This window comes from Clarias gariepinus, chromosome 3 (genome assembly GCF_024256425.1).
Source record: "Clarias gariepinus isolate MV-2021 ecotype Netherlands chromosome 3, CGAR_prim_01v2, whole genome shotgun sequence".
Taxonomy (NCBI): domain Eukaryota; kingdom Metazoa; phylum Chordata; class Actinopteri; order Siluriformes; family Clariidae; genus Clarias; species Clarias gariepinus.
In genome coordinates this window covers 29,979,326-29,994,169 of record NC_071102.1, presented here as the reverse complement: position 1 = coordinate 29,994,169, position 14,844 = coordinate 29,979,326, and the positions used below count along the sequence as shown (strand labels likewise).

The following is a 14,844-nucleotide window of genomic DNA, read 5'->3' as shown; positions in this document are numbered from 1 at the left end:
TGACGGGCAGAATAACTGAATTTTATTTATATGTTCAGCACTCATTCATAAACAGAGAGACACCAAACACAATATGAGGACACGTTATAAACAGAAGGCTTGGTACTGTCACATAGGCGAAATTAAATCAATCTCACTCATCTCATCTCTATTCTTTCCATTCATTTATTGACATTTGTTTCTTTTCTTAGGTCCTTCTTTCACTTTTCATTTGCTCTCTTCCACCTTCGCTACTTTTAAAACTCTGCCATCCTGATTTTTTGTTTTTTAACTCTTTCTTGTTTTGGATATATTATGCAAAAGTAATGAAAAGTAAATATGTAAAAATAAAATATCACTCGTTGTATTTCTAAGCTATTAAAACAAATATTTTTACTACATCAGTGCAATTGAAGGGCATTTCATGACATCTCTGCTGACTTGGATTTGGCTTTCCAGTTCAGAGACTTACAATTTTAGTATCAGTTGCAGTTGTTTCTACTAATTCTACTAATTAATGTTATACAAATTGATATTTTATTGTCATGCATTAATAATATACATCATATATTGGATGTTATAAAGACCTCTTAAGTGGCAAAACACAGTTTAAAGTTCTATATGCAAATCATTTTAGACATAGAAACAAACTATACATGACAAGACATTTGACAAGTACAAAGAACACACGATATTCAAAACTGTACTACACTTACATAAAACAACCTGGAATCATTTCTCACAGTATTACATGGATTAAAGTATGAAATTGAATAATGTATCAAAGAAAAAAAAAAACTACACTCAGTGTAAATTTCACATGGAGTAATGATGCAGTGATTGAAAACACTTTCTTTAATGACAAAAGAGACTTGATTACTGATATAGCTATTGTATTACATTTCAAATTAAAATCAAGTAAGAGGCGGCTTGATATTTAATTATATTGCTGTTATTTCATATTTAAAACTCAAGTGGGCTATTGTGCTGTCATGGAAGTTGTCATTTTGGTAGCATGTGCAACAATTTGATACTTTTTGGTGTGAGCTTTTTCACTGGAATAAGTATATATATTGCATTATTGATAAAGGACGGTGATTTTGATTTATATTGCATACTAATTTCTATTAAGGCACTTAAGTAAAGCCAATATATTTAAACATTATATGTCACATGACCACAGAACCTCCCTGAAACGCACCTTGTTCCTGTTACTCTATAGATGACTAATTTCCAATAGCAGGATTGTATCACTGTCTAATAAGCGGAGGTGGCCAATATTAGTTTGTTAAACATATAGCAAAGTGTGAGTCCACAAGGCAGAGACCCTCTGCTTTTCCTTTCTCCTTCTTATCCTTTCCCTTATCTTCCATCTGTCTCGTTCCCGTGTCAGTCGAGGGCTCAGAAGATGGTGCTCCAGCGTTTGGGTGGAGAACGAGATCTACTTTCTCCCTGTGATTAAAAAAAAATGCAATTGAACAGACAAGTCCTGTAAAGTGTATGATTATGCTAAGCAGGAAATACAATATCTGAATGATAATACATTGCAGATAGCGCTGACAAAATTTCAGGTAGCACTCAGATGGAAGCAATAAAATACATTAAACTCTTCACTTTGATCTCCTTCCTTTGAGTGATGATAACAAGTTGGGGTGCTGTCTATATTTATAGCTTGAGACAAGAGTAAAGGTACATAGGAAGAGCTTTTTTCAAAGATTGTCACATGAAATACACTGGGGAAGAAAATTTGTGTATTAAAGTTTGAGGTAGGTTATTGCAATTATGCAAACTTGCATTTCTTTATGGGCTGATGAAAGTATTTCTAAAATATATACCTAACACGCTGCACACCCAAGTTATGATATGATTTGTGATAAGGATTTCGGTCCAATGAATTAAATCCAACAAATATGACCAATTCATAAGATAATATCTAAAGATATACAGTATGTTAATAAATATTCATAACATGTCTCATACATAAAATGAATGTAAATATGTGGAGTTACCACTCGGGAACTGTTTGTTTTCCTGTAATAAACAACACAATGGATTGTGTCCATTTGTACTAAACCAAGTTGGTTTCTCTTAATCGGAACTAACCGCAGCTTTAAACTGATATTTTTGAGTACATAATAATAATAATAATAATAATTATTATTATTATTATTATTATTATTATTAAAATGAAACTCCTTATAGACAATTTTTTATATGTGTACAGTGGATTATATTTTATTCTTACATATCTATTATTATTATTATTTATCTATATATCTATTATTCTTTTTGATCTGTTTATTATTATCCTTACAAACTATCCTGCATGTATTAATATACATTTTTCAGTCAGAGCTACTGGTAAAAAAAAGGACAATAGACTACTGTAAGAAAGTAGAATACTAACTGATGCTCCTGACCAATCAGATTCAAGAATTGAGTAAATAATGCTTGTAAGTAATTATGCTTGTTTTATTATATTATTAAATGCTTATTACTATTTGTTGTTTTTAATATATTTTGTGACTATGAGTGTAAATTGGCTACTGGGGTAAACCCAGGACATTTACACTGATAACAAACAAACAAACAAACCTGGATATTTTACAGCTAATTTTCTTGATTCCAATGATATAAGAAACTGTATTGTTAAAAAAAATCTACATTATTATAAAGCCTAATATTTAATAAATTGTGATTGTCAATTTTAGTAAGAGGATAATTCAGGATTTTATTCTTATGTTGATTTGTCCAACTGCTTAAATAAGGTCAGGAAAAACCCAACTAAAGACCACATAAGGAGGATCATGCATACTGGAACCATTCTAGTTAATAAGACAGACAAGCAATCAAGATACATAATTAATGAATTAATATGAAGCGGAGTCTGAAAAGAGAGTCAGTTAGATTTTCCTAGAATGAATAAATCATTAGGTTGGACACTATGTCGAGCTTTGTTTCATACTCTAGAGCAGGTGTCCTGCTTGTCCCCGGAGGACCTGGAAATGCCATGTGTGTTAGTAATGGAAATGAAAAGATAAGGATCAATGTTCAAGGAATGGTGATGCAGAATTCAGTGGAAAAAGTAAAACAGGTAAATGGATAGACCTGTAGATGAGATAGTGAACAGGGATTTGGGGGATTAGTGTCCAGGGCTTAGGGTCACGCAAGTAGACATGCAGGCAGGGCTGACTGGTAAGGGACAAGAAAAAGTGAAGTCAGGACAAAGGGGCTCTAGGGACATGTGTTACATTGATATAGTCTCATGTACTGCAAGTTATGGGTTTGAACTATAGGAAAACTCCATGCTGAAAGACATTAAACACATTTACAGTATGTTGAAGTATTGGGATTAGTTCTCCAGTGTTGTGTTTAATGGGATATCACACGTGATAACACTCAGCAAGTACTGTTAATTAGCATATCTTCTTTCTTAATTTTTTAACATGTGATTTAAGCCTCAAGAAAAAAGATCCCATGACTATCCGTAATCTTTGCTCTTCATAATTTGATCTATTTGAATCGAGTTGACTCATGCAAACTCCCAAGAATTAAACGTGAGAGTTTGCAGTCATGTTGTTACAGCAGGCTCACCAGGTTGAAGATTCTGGAGAGTGTGTTCTGTTCTCTGCGGCGTCTGTGAGGTGATCTGATACTCTCTGTGCCACGGGCTGATGGTGGAGCCTACAAACATATCTTGCATCAACACACTGAGGGCCCAAGCTGCAACCTCTCTGCGTTCTTAATAAGGTTTCAACTAAAAAACATGCATTGAACTCCAAAACACTTGGCAAGTCATGGCATTCTAACATAAAAAAAATTTAAAAACTACTTATAGTGTAATTTATGTCAGCTGATACTTATTATAGTAAGGGGGAAACTAGAGGGGAAAACAGAATAAGAGGCAAAACAGAATATGTAAATTAAACAAAAACTTCTGAATATAAAAATAAAAATAAAGCAAGTAAAAAAAATAAAAGAATGTACTGTATAAAACAATGGGGAAAAAAAGGAAAGCCAGTAAAGTCCTGCCAGTACTGCAGCAATTGTGTCTTTTTTATTTGTAATTAAGGGATTTTTCTACTATAAAAATGCTTTTAATATATAACAGCGCTTAAAACTTGAATTGTAAGAATGTGAATGTGGCTTTAAAATTTTTTCATAATATGAACGTTTCTTTTATTGTGCTGTAAAAGGCTTTGATTCTGAAATGCTGTAAGGAGAAAAGTAGCATTAAGGAATAAAGGAATTAAATATTCTGGATTTTCCCACAGTAGAAGAAAACTAGACATATAAACATAAATCAAAGTGCTGAGGTTATTACATGTACACAAAGTACACACAAAGGTATGATAAATGTGGCATAAGAGTAAAATGACAATCCCTAAACATTGTATCTTACATTTTTGTCGTTGATTTATCAAATCATCAATTTAAGTTTAACAAATATACTTATTAAACAAAGTCAGTGGCTATGAATACATATAATGCATCCTTGCACATTTTTCCTCTATGCCACACTTTTTCTCTGAAAGAAGGTTTACAGTATAAATGAAAAGTGTAGACTCAGGCAGTACAAGACGAAGCCAGAAGGAGGTGCTGAGGAGGCTAAAAACACACATGGGGGGAGACGCTTCTACACACATATGAAGAAAAAGGAAGGAGTTTGTGGGGATGGATGACTCAGAGAATAAGCTGTGTCTTTAGTTCCCTAGAAGAAAAAACGCTTTAATGGCTTCAACTCAGAAAAAAGCTGCTTTGCCTCAAAGACATCCTGAAGCACAGAGCGGCTCTGGATCAAAGTGCCAGAAAACAAATTTGATTTGAGACCCTCATGTTATGGTGTATCAGAGATCACTTCCAGCTTCTGTCAGAACAGATGCAATTACATAACCGAGTGTCAAATGGGCACACAGACTAACCCTACATACTCTTTCATACATATGTAAATTGTTGGCCTTTTTACATTATATCAAGGGTTACATCAACATCTAACACAGAGGTAAGAGATCAAAGTTACTTTTATCACCCAAAAGTTTGTATTTTTACATAATACTACAACATGAAGCATTTTTCCTGAAAATGTGTACAATTTATTATTGTTGACATTTAAACAGGTTATATTTTTATATGGGTGAATCAATTGAATGTTAATCTCCATTGTTCATTATGTTATAGCAGCTATAAAAGGTCAATACCTCACCAGCTTTTCTTTTTTTTTCCTTTTGTTGATTCGTTATAAATTTTATTTATAATTATAATAATAATTAGATAAAAGTGCATCTTGTCATGTTACCAAGAAGCTGAATAGTCTTCTGATTTACCATTGACCTTTACAAAGCAATAACACTGGATGCTTAAAACATAACCATGTCAATAATTATACATTAGTTTTAAAGCATGTGCATTAATATCACCCAGGGTTTGAATAAAAGTTACTTCTATTAGCAGAAGTGCTGATATAAAATCTTATTGTATAATCAATCACTTCTAAGTTTTACAATAAAGGTGGGCATGGGATTTGAACCTGGGACCTTCTGTAATGTAGTCCAAAGCATTAACAACTAAACTACCCCTGATCCTGTTTTTTTTTTATCAGGAATTTGGTTTTAGTTTCTATAATGTAGAAACAAGTTTATAGGAACAAGAATATAGGGAAAAGGTCATACGTATATTCTAATTTGTAAACTCTCATATAAAAAAAAAAATGCACAGCTCGAGACACTATTTCAGAAATATATTTTTCCTGAAAATTTTTTTTTCAAGTGGCCAAAACTAGTAACTACATACTAACTGGGCTACTTAATGATTAATTTACTGTAACAACTGAATAATATGCTAAATAAAAAAGTGGTTTATAGGGGTTGAGCCACCCTTCATTTCTTCATACTGTATTTTGCATCCAAAAAGGCAAAGTCTGGTAATTGTATGTTTTGTCTCTTATTTTCAGTCACTGTTCCTAAGATGTTTTAGAGGAAGGTTTTTGTGTGACCTATGAATAATTCAAGCATAAAATCATATAACTTAAGGCACGAACCAGTGAGAAACAGGTGTAAATGATGACAGATGATCAGGCCGGTGATTAGTATACTGGTGATGCCGAATGCTGAGTGGTTGGAACAAATGAGAGGGGAAATGAGGTTGCTGTTGAGGTTGTTACATTTTTTTCGCAGTTTTGTTCCTATTTCTCTAATTTAATCATTTACTTTAATTCATATGAAGAAATACTGTAAGGAGTGGTTCGAAACTTTCGCAAAAGCTCTGTATATGTATAAAGCCAATATTATTTTTTTTTCTTTCACTATTGATAAAGACACCTTTAACTGCTGATTGTAGATTTAATAAAGGTATATATGAATGCATCAGGATAGCAAATGCTGAAATATAAAGTTTTTCATCTGCTGTTTACTGAAACAAAATAATTCTGGTCAAATCATTTAAACTGAGTACCGCAACACTCTCTGCTTTGAAAACTTAATAGAGCACATTAAAGCCAATCATTTTAATAAAAAGACTATAAAAATAACCAGAACCTCATAAAGAGCTCTGGAAAGCAACATGTGTCATGTTGTGAAGGGCATCGAAAGACAGAAAGGTGCAAATATGAATAAGTTGCTTAGTTATTTCACAGTAAAGAGAGATGGCTGTTAATGAAAAAGACACATTAGTCACAATACAGAGAAAAGGAAAGCTGACTGCTCAAGACGTGTGGGTCTGCCTATGAAGATGACTGTAAATGCAAACGTGACTTAATTTAAAGCTGGAAGACATACCAGGCCGAAGAGTTCCCTCCACTGCACATAAAAAAAGAGAAAAAAAGAGGTAGGAAAATAAAACTGTTAAATAAATTACTTTAGAATTATAGGCTGTCTGCTCTGTCCAAAAAATCTGCAGAACTGGGATTTGAACTTGCATCAACTAATACTTGCAGTGTGGACTTGGAAATGAATATTATGGAATGTTTGATGATATCAGTGAAATGAAATAATGCATACACTGAAAGAAAAAAGCTTACATTCCTTCTTTTCACAAACTTATAGACATACCCCGGTTTTGTGTACTGACTTTCTGACTTACTGAGGGTGTTTCCCTATCAGAACGGGTTTCCATGTAAGTACATTTAACTGACCAAATTATCCTCAATTTTTAATTTTGATGCATTTTGTCATTATGACTGCACCCTTACATATGGATAACAAAAATCATTTTTTTATCCTTAAAAACAGAGATTTATACAAAGCTACTTATTACCATATGGACAAATACAGTATGTATTTCATATTCTAATTTGTAAACTCTCATATAAAAAAAACGCACTGCCCGAGACACTATTTCAGAAATATCTGTAAATATTGGTGATAATATTAGTTAATAATACATTAGTTGTAACTAATATATAATCTTGGCATGGAGGGCTTATGCTATATATAATGAAGGTAGGTATAATAGGACCAAAATAAAAAAAGTGAAAAAAACAACTTACCCTTGACTTAGGGCGAGGAGAGGACACCTGTGGAGAAATAAAATTACAATCTCCGTTAAAAATGACATGATCACATGCAGAGCACTTGTACATTGTAAAGCAGCAATTATGTACTTTTGTAGATTAGGAAACATTTTAATTCATTAGCAATGAGACATTTGCTAAAATGTTGCTTTTCTGCAACTCAATTTATTAATATTATTAATACTTTTTGGATGATCATTATTTGTGTCAATGGTGCCTCACCTATTCTAATTGGCTAGCTGGTCCTGAATATTTTTTTCTAAACACAGGAGTAATCACATAGAGAGGGACTTGCATAACAAAAGAAAAGCTTGAAAAGTTCAATTCATAGGTTCTTGGAAGTAATTTTGATAATTAATTGTGTAAAAAGACATTTACGTAGCATTTTTTTTTTTTTGGAAGGAAAATGCTGTCCAGGATGCTTGATATCAATTTGAACTCAGCCTAATTTTATATTTACCAACATCTCTAAAAGTCCCATAGCAACATCACACTATCATGCGTTATATATTTATTATATAAAACGTCTAAAAAACTGAGTATAGGATTAATATGTGCAACTTCACAGCACACTCCTACACTCCTACCAGTTGCCCTCAAGCATTGTGATTGTCCCACTCCAAAATCCCACCATTTAAAGCGTTCGCATTCCAACAGGAAGCACAAAGAAATGAAATCAGGGTGTGTAATGATTTTTGTGTAGTTAAAGAAACAAGCCAGCAGTATCGTAACTGTGCAATAACAATCTTAACGTCTGACATAAAGATGGCTTTTAGACTGCAAACGTGGGATGCAAATGCCTCAGGCACTTATACAGTATGGTGTGTCACAGAGAAATGTAACTACCAGTCATTATGATTATGTTAGGAACTTTAAAAAAGAAACTCAAAATAGATCTATCATTTTACTGGAACATTTTCAAAGCATGAAAGAAGTGTCAAAAAGACTGACGCATCCAGAGAGCATAAAAAAGAATCTAAAGTCTTTTGAGTGGAAAATCAGCTGGAAAAAAAACACTTCTGCTAGGGCTTGTGGAAGATATGCAATTACATATTTTTTTCTTTTGTATAAAAGTTAACTAGCGTAGATAATGCCCTTTTTAATACCAAATCGTTCCCAAAGTACCCAAGCGAAGTTGAACACTTCATATGGGATTACTGAGAAGCATATGAGTTATGCACTTACAAAGCTCCTGAAGAAATGAACGACAGGGTTCACATCTCCACGGCGTCGGGTTGAGGAATGCTGAGGTCTTGGGGGTGAGGAAGACAGGTGACCACGAAATGAACCCTAAAGAGAATGTTAAAAGTGTTACACAATTAAAAAGAATCCTCAAAGATTCTTTAGATACACAAAGGAACATGTTCCTTTTTTCTTTTGCATGCTTTTCGACTCTGAAATATTTCAGAAAGAAAAAAGTCAAGGTTCTACTTGTATCCTTTAGACCAAAAGAAGATGTAATATTTTTAGAATTGTGGTCCTGAAATGTAGCATTTATGAAGTTTGTTTCTTAGTGTTTTTTTAACAGTCAGTGCTACATAGTTTAAAACTTCATCATCAGTACACAATTTAATGTGAGTATTTTCTTGGTTTATTTATTTATTTATTTTAAATGAAAGGCTCAAATATATTTATTTTAAAATGGTCGCATGAACAAAATAATATAAATATAAGTTAGAATTAGAAAAAATTCCTTTGTACAATTTTCGGAAGCATCCTCATTTTAAATAAATTAATTATTCTTATTCCTATTCATCAATAAACAATTTCCAGATGTGAATAATAATCCCAACCTAAAGACTTTATGCAGAGATAGGACTTATTATAAACACCACATACGCCAACAAAAAGACATAATAGCAAAATGTGCAGCATATAACAGTTTCTGTTTCTTTGAAGTATGATACATTATTAGAGTCCACAGTAACTACTATAGATTTCAAAGGACATTCGTATACAGATGTTGGGACACACCCTAATAACACACCCACAGGATGCAATACGCTTGCTTAACCATAGATTAAAATTCATGGTAACATGGTTTTAATTAGTATAATTGTAGTACATTGTAACACTAAAAACCTTTTTCCTTTCCCTTTTTTCCACTGAAGCGTTCTGTTTTATGCTGTAACAAACAGCATCACACTTGAAATCAGTGTGCAATTCCTGGTTCTTCTATAGATCAAGATGTTTTTAATATGCAAGACTTCTTCACCAGTAACAAAAGATATTTCAGACTGTTTACATTCCTTCAGATTTTACATGGTGCTGCAGCCGCATCACTTACCTTTCCTCTTTTCTTCTTATCCCCTCCAAAGAACATGCCAATCTGATCCATGAGACCAGGAGCCTTCTTTTTGCGTCCCAGCCCTGAGGTGCCTGCGGTAGCCATTCTGGATGTTGATCTTCTGAGCCTGGGTCAACGATCTGCACAGCCTGCCAACGTCCTTCTTAATACAGCCCTGTCTCCGCTCTGATGACACCCCAGCAAGCTTTTCACCAGTCTTTAGTCCATCCAAGACTGATGGGCTGGCCTTTGAAGGTGTGGTCCACTCAGTCCCGAGCAATCATTGGAGATAAGGTGGGTCTGTAATAGCGTCAGTGATTCTGGTTTGGTGCCAGGCATTCTTCACAGCCTGTGTACCCTTGGAGTCAGTCACTGCCCTACTCTCTGTTCAAGGAGCTGCCATTGTTCCTGACCACATCTGCCCTGATCCTGTGTGGCCCACAACAAGGCCTGTGTATGTGAGAGCTGCAGCTCAATGCAAAACAGCCCTCAGTACAATCAAAGTATTGTCATAGGGATTCATATCCTTTATACAAATAATTTATGTTGAAATGACATATATGTGCCCTATGACATGTTTTAATCCTGATTTTCGAATCATCTTACTTGGTTTTAATTAACAAAAATCATTGTGGAAATAAAAGACAATATAAGGTGATGATATATTTCTCTATTTATCTGCAGATTTTAAAACAGGACTTTTGATTATGCAGATATATACATAATACAACACAGTTATGAAAGTAAAAACTACCTTTATTTCTCTGTATGCTAATGTACTTATCCCTGCTTTTCACTAGTGTCTGGAAACCACCATGGTAGAAAAGTTGGCTCAGTACGCCAGAGCCATGGTCAGACTGCTTGCTTCACATCTGAAAAGCAGGCCTCCCAGGAACTTATTCGATGGCTCAAACATGTGTTGATTAATTGGAATGAGGTCAGGACTGTACTGGGGATGTGGAAGTAACTCCCAGCTGAGTTCCAGTAATGTGCAAGTGGTGCTTGTGAATGATCATCACAGATAGATGCGTCTCTTCTGCAGGTTGGCGACAAGTTATTCATTGATTCCCCACCGAATGTTCACGGGAATGACTGCAGTTGGCTCCAAGCCACCTTGGCCGGGATCGTCATTCAGCCTTCTTTAAGGCGTTTGCACATTTTAAATGTTTTACTACAGCACAGAGTCTTAAAACCATATCCCTTTTTACACCTGTATTCTATTTATAGTCTTTACACCTACTCTCAATATTTAAAGACTTAAGCTATTTAATCAGATCACTGCTTGTGCTAGAAAATAAAGAGACATTAATATAGTTCTAAAGCAGATTAGTATACTAGCAAATACTAAATAATAATATTTTCCAATCAAATTCAAAAACAGAAAAAAATAAATAAAAAAGTGACTCAAGCAATTAAAAAAAATGAATGCAAAGTATTTTTTTGTTGCTGGCATTCTAGATCTAATTAGAACAGAAAGAGTTCAAACAGTAAGTGTTAACATTTGATTGTGTAAAAAAAGCATATATGTAATATCATGTAATGCTTAAAATGCTTTTTGAGCTTCCATGCTTCTCTTAATGTTTTTTTTTTATGTTATTTTGTCTGGTAAAATAGATGTTCCTTTATTCCTAGAATTCCTTTATAACTACATGCATGCTACATGATTTTATATGGATAATGTTTTTAAGCTAAAGCAGATGAGTGCTGTAAGTTTGTTCCAGGGTTAAAAATCATCTCCACGGGCAGATCTGTGTATAGCCTCATATACAATATCCTATATACTGTATGACATGTTAAATGAGAAATATACTGTAATAAATGAAAATCATCGGTGTATCATCTGACCAACATTAAACAGCTATATCCTAGTTTTAGCAAAATGGGCCAAAGCGTTCTTTCTCCTTTTATAGCTCTTTTGCTGGCTCTAAAAATGGAGCCCAACATGGCGTTTGTTCTTTTTGTCCTGCCTACAGAAGCTCATCTGTTGGGTGAAGGGCTTGCTATCTCTAAATCGCCCACAAATTCTTCGAAGATAGGGAGCAGGAATGCATAGAGTGGGTAGCCTGCATTTCAAGTACCCTTGTACAATGAAGACGGCAGGCTTTGTCGCCCAGAGAAGGGTGAAAAGGACAGAAGAAGAAACAATACCAGCCATGAAGTAACGTTTGTGAGACACAAACACGGGAGATGGCCCAAAACCACGAGAAGCATGTGTGCCATGACCAGAACACCCACAGAGTTGCTCAAAAAGCTTTCACAAGGCAGTATACAGAAATATTCATGGAGACAGATCTACTCTTTTTTCATGTTATAAAAATAAATAAATGAAAAACTTGTATTAAATTTCATAGGAGACACTTTCCTAGACCAGTTTTCAGAAACCAAGAACTATTAATTATATTTCCATGAGTGTAAACATTTATGGTTATTATCAATTACCAACTATACAGCCAAATATATATGTTAATATACTATTATGACTTTTTAATATGACTTTAATTGAGGTGTTGTACAATCCTGATTTAAATAATATTCATAAAATTAAAATACCCTGATACAGTGTACTGCAACCCTTCTATGAAATCTTCATGCAGATTTCTACAGCCAAAGAAGAGGCATGATATTGTTGAAACATTAAACAAACAGTGGCATTATGCTTATGTCCAGCCTAGAAAGTGTTTGCCAAGTGTTGATGGAATCGCTGCGCATCATTGGGGAATTAGCATTGCCTTGTTTACCAGCCTAAGGGGACAATAAGGACAGACTCGCTGACCTCAGGCACCCCAATAGCCACTTGGATTTCCACTTGCATAGTCGGAAGTGTTTTGTATGAAGACGTTTTTCATTCATCTGCAATGTATCTGAGCAAGATGGAGTTGAAGCACGTCACGTTTGCTCATTGGGAATTTAACTTTGTATCTGTTTCTTATCAGATCAGGATAATTAGTCAAGGTGGATTGATGGTTATTTATGTAGAATTATGATCATTATTTTAGTCCATCATTATTTTTTATTTTTCATGTTTACTCTTATTTTTTATTTTTATTCTTACTATCTAGTTAGATGGCGGGGGGGGGGGGGGGGGTTAATAGTTAACAATAATGAGTGCAGACTGCAAAAGCAATGTGCCCTGCTTTTCTATGGTCTTTCTATTCATCCAGAGAGAGCTTTCTTGCCAGTGCATGGCAACACTCTAAAGCAAATCCGACCCAGTGTCAACCAGGGCATACCAGCTGACCCTGTGACGCGTGCTTGGTGTTTAAAGAGCATGCCAATTTACTACTACATCATTCTTGATGAGGTCCCATTATGCATATGTCTCATTATATTGCCTCCTTCTCATCTGTTTCACCATCATGTCCTATTGTCAGAACTCTAGGTGTATGCCATGCTGTACTTTTTCAGAAGTAAGGTTTAACCTGCCCTACCAAGGTATGGTGCTTCAGAAGTAGCTGCAGTGCCATCTTCTGCCAATTTTAGCTGCATCACTGTCACTTCAGTCAACAAATTGAGCTAGTCTGCTAGCAGCTGCTGTCAGTATTTTGTTCTTCCAGCCCTGGTCATCATCAAGTGCCATCATGTACTGTGGTGCTTCACTTTAGTGACATACTCTTTTACAATGGCCTTTATGGCTGACTACATGCATTGGAAAGAGCTGGCTGGGATTATGTTTGGTATCCTGATCCTGTAGAGCCTCACCAGTGACCACTGCTTCATTTTTTCTTCATGTCTTGGTAGTTTAACCATTTACATTTTAAATGTGGGGTTGTAAAGGAAGAGGTTCTACCAGGAGGCATTGTAAAAGAAATTGATTTGGGGGTCCCATGTAGAGAGAGGGAAATCACAAGAATGAAACCCATTGATGCAACAGCATTCCATGCCAGGGAGACTAAAATGCAAAATTGGCCATGCTCTATGGGTAGAGGCAAGGAATTTCGCCCTCCCCCGTCAGTCAGCCTGACATACCAAATGTATGCATCTGTGATCTCATATACTGTATGCAGTAGAGGGCAGACAACACTTTCTTCGTAATGGGTATGAAAGTATGAGATCATATTGACACATCATATTAACACATCGTATTAAAAAGCCTTGAGGCATCATGGTTATGCAACTTAGGAGCTAAACTTCATATTACAGTACAATTTTATTAATACAGTGGGGTAAAAAAGGATTTAGTCAGCCCCCAATTGTGCAAGTTTTTTCACTTAAAAAGATGAGAAAGGCCTGTAATTTTCCTCATAGGTATACCTCAACTAGCGAGACAAAATAAGAAAAAAAATCCAATGACAGAGGTGACAATGACAGATGTCAAGCTTTTTCTGTTAGTCTTCACAAGGTTTTCACACACTGTTGCTGGTATTTTGGCCTATTCCTCCATGCAGATCTCCTCTAAAGCAGTGATGTTTTGGAGCTGTCATTGGACAACACAGACCTTTAACTCCCTCCAAAGATTTTCTATGGGCTTGAGATCTGGAGACAGGCTAGGCCACTCCAGGACCTTGAAATGCTTTTTATGAAGCCACTCCTTCGTTGCCCAGGTGATGTGTTTGGGATCATTGTCATGCTGAAAGACCCAGCCATGTTTCATCTTCAATGCCCTTACTGATGGAAGGAGGTTTTTACTCAAAATCTTATGATACATGGCTTCATTCATTCTTTACTTTACACAGATCAGTTGTCCTGGTCTTTTTGCAGTTTTTTTTTGCAATTCATAATGTTTCCACACCCATGCTTCACAGTAGGTATGGTGTTCTTTGGATGCAACTGAGCATTCTTTCTCCTCCAAACACAAAGTTCTGTTTTAGTTTCATATGACCATATGACATTCTTCCAATCCTCTTCTGGATCATCCAAATGCTCTCTAGCAAACTTTAGACGGGCCTGAACATGTACTGGTTTAAGCAGGGGGACACGCCTGGCACTGCAGGATTTGAGTGCCTGGTGGCGCAGTGTGTTACTGATTCTGGAATTTTTGCTCACAGTTCTTGTAATCATTTTGACCCCACGGGTTAAGATCTTGCGTGAAGCCTCAGATCGAGGCAGTTGATTTCTTCACACCAAGCTGCTT

At 35.2% G+C, this 14,844-nt stretch overlaps 1 protein-coding gene across 1 annotated transcript; it reads right to left on the bottom strand.

Moving 5' to 3' along the window:
* On the bottom strand, window positions 1–10,005 carry mbpa (myelin basic protein a). The gene is made up of 6 exons (XM_053493161.1): window positions 9,774–10,005; window positions 8,672–8,776; window positions 7,463–7,489; window positions 6,753–6,773; window positions 3,574–3,663; window positions 1–1,431 (listed from the first exon to the last, which is right to left on the bottom strand). The coding sequence occupies exons 1-6, from the start codon at window positions 9,876–9,878 to the stop codon at window positions 1,381–1,383; spliced, it is 399 nt and encodes a 132-aa protein (XP_053349136.1). The 5' UTR covers window positions 9,879–10,005; the 3' UTR covers window positions 1–1,380.
* Window positions 10,006–14,844: the final 4,839 nt, after the last annotated feature.

Excerpts from the sequence above, each read along its gene's own strand:
- mbpa (XM_053493161.1), bottom strand. The coding sequence starts at position 9,878 with ATGGCTACCGCAGGCACCTCAGGGCTGGGACGCAAAAAGAAGGCTCCT. Across the intron at positions 7,490-8,671 it reads TTCATTTCTTCAGGAGCTTT|GTGTCCTCTCCTCGCCCTAA; the intron begins GTAAGTGCATAA and ends ATTTCTCCACAG. Across the intron at positions 1,432-3,573 it reads TCTCCAGAATCTTCAACCTG|GGAGAAAGTAGATCTCGTTC; the intron begins GTGAGCCTGCTG and ends TTTTAATCACAG.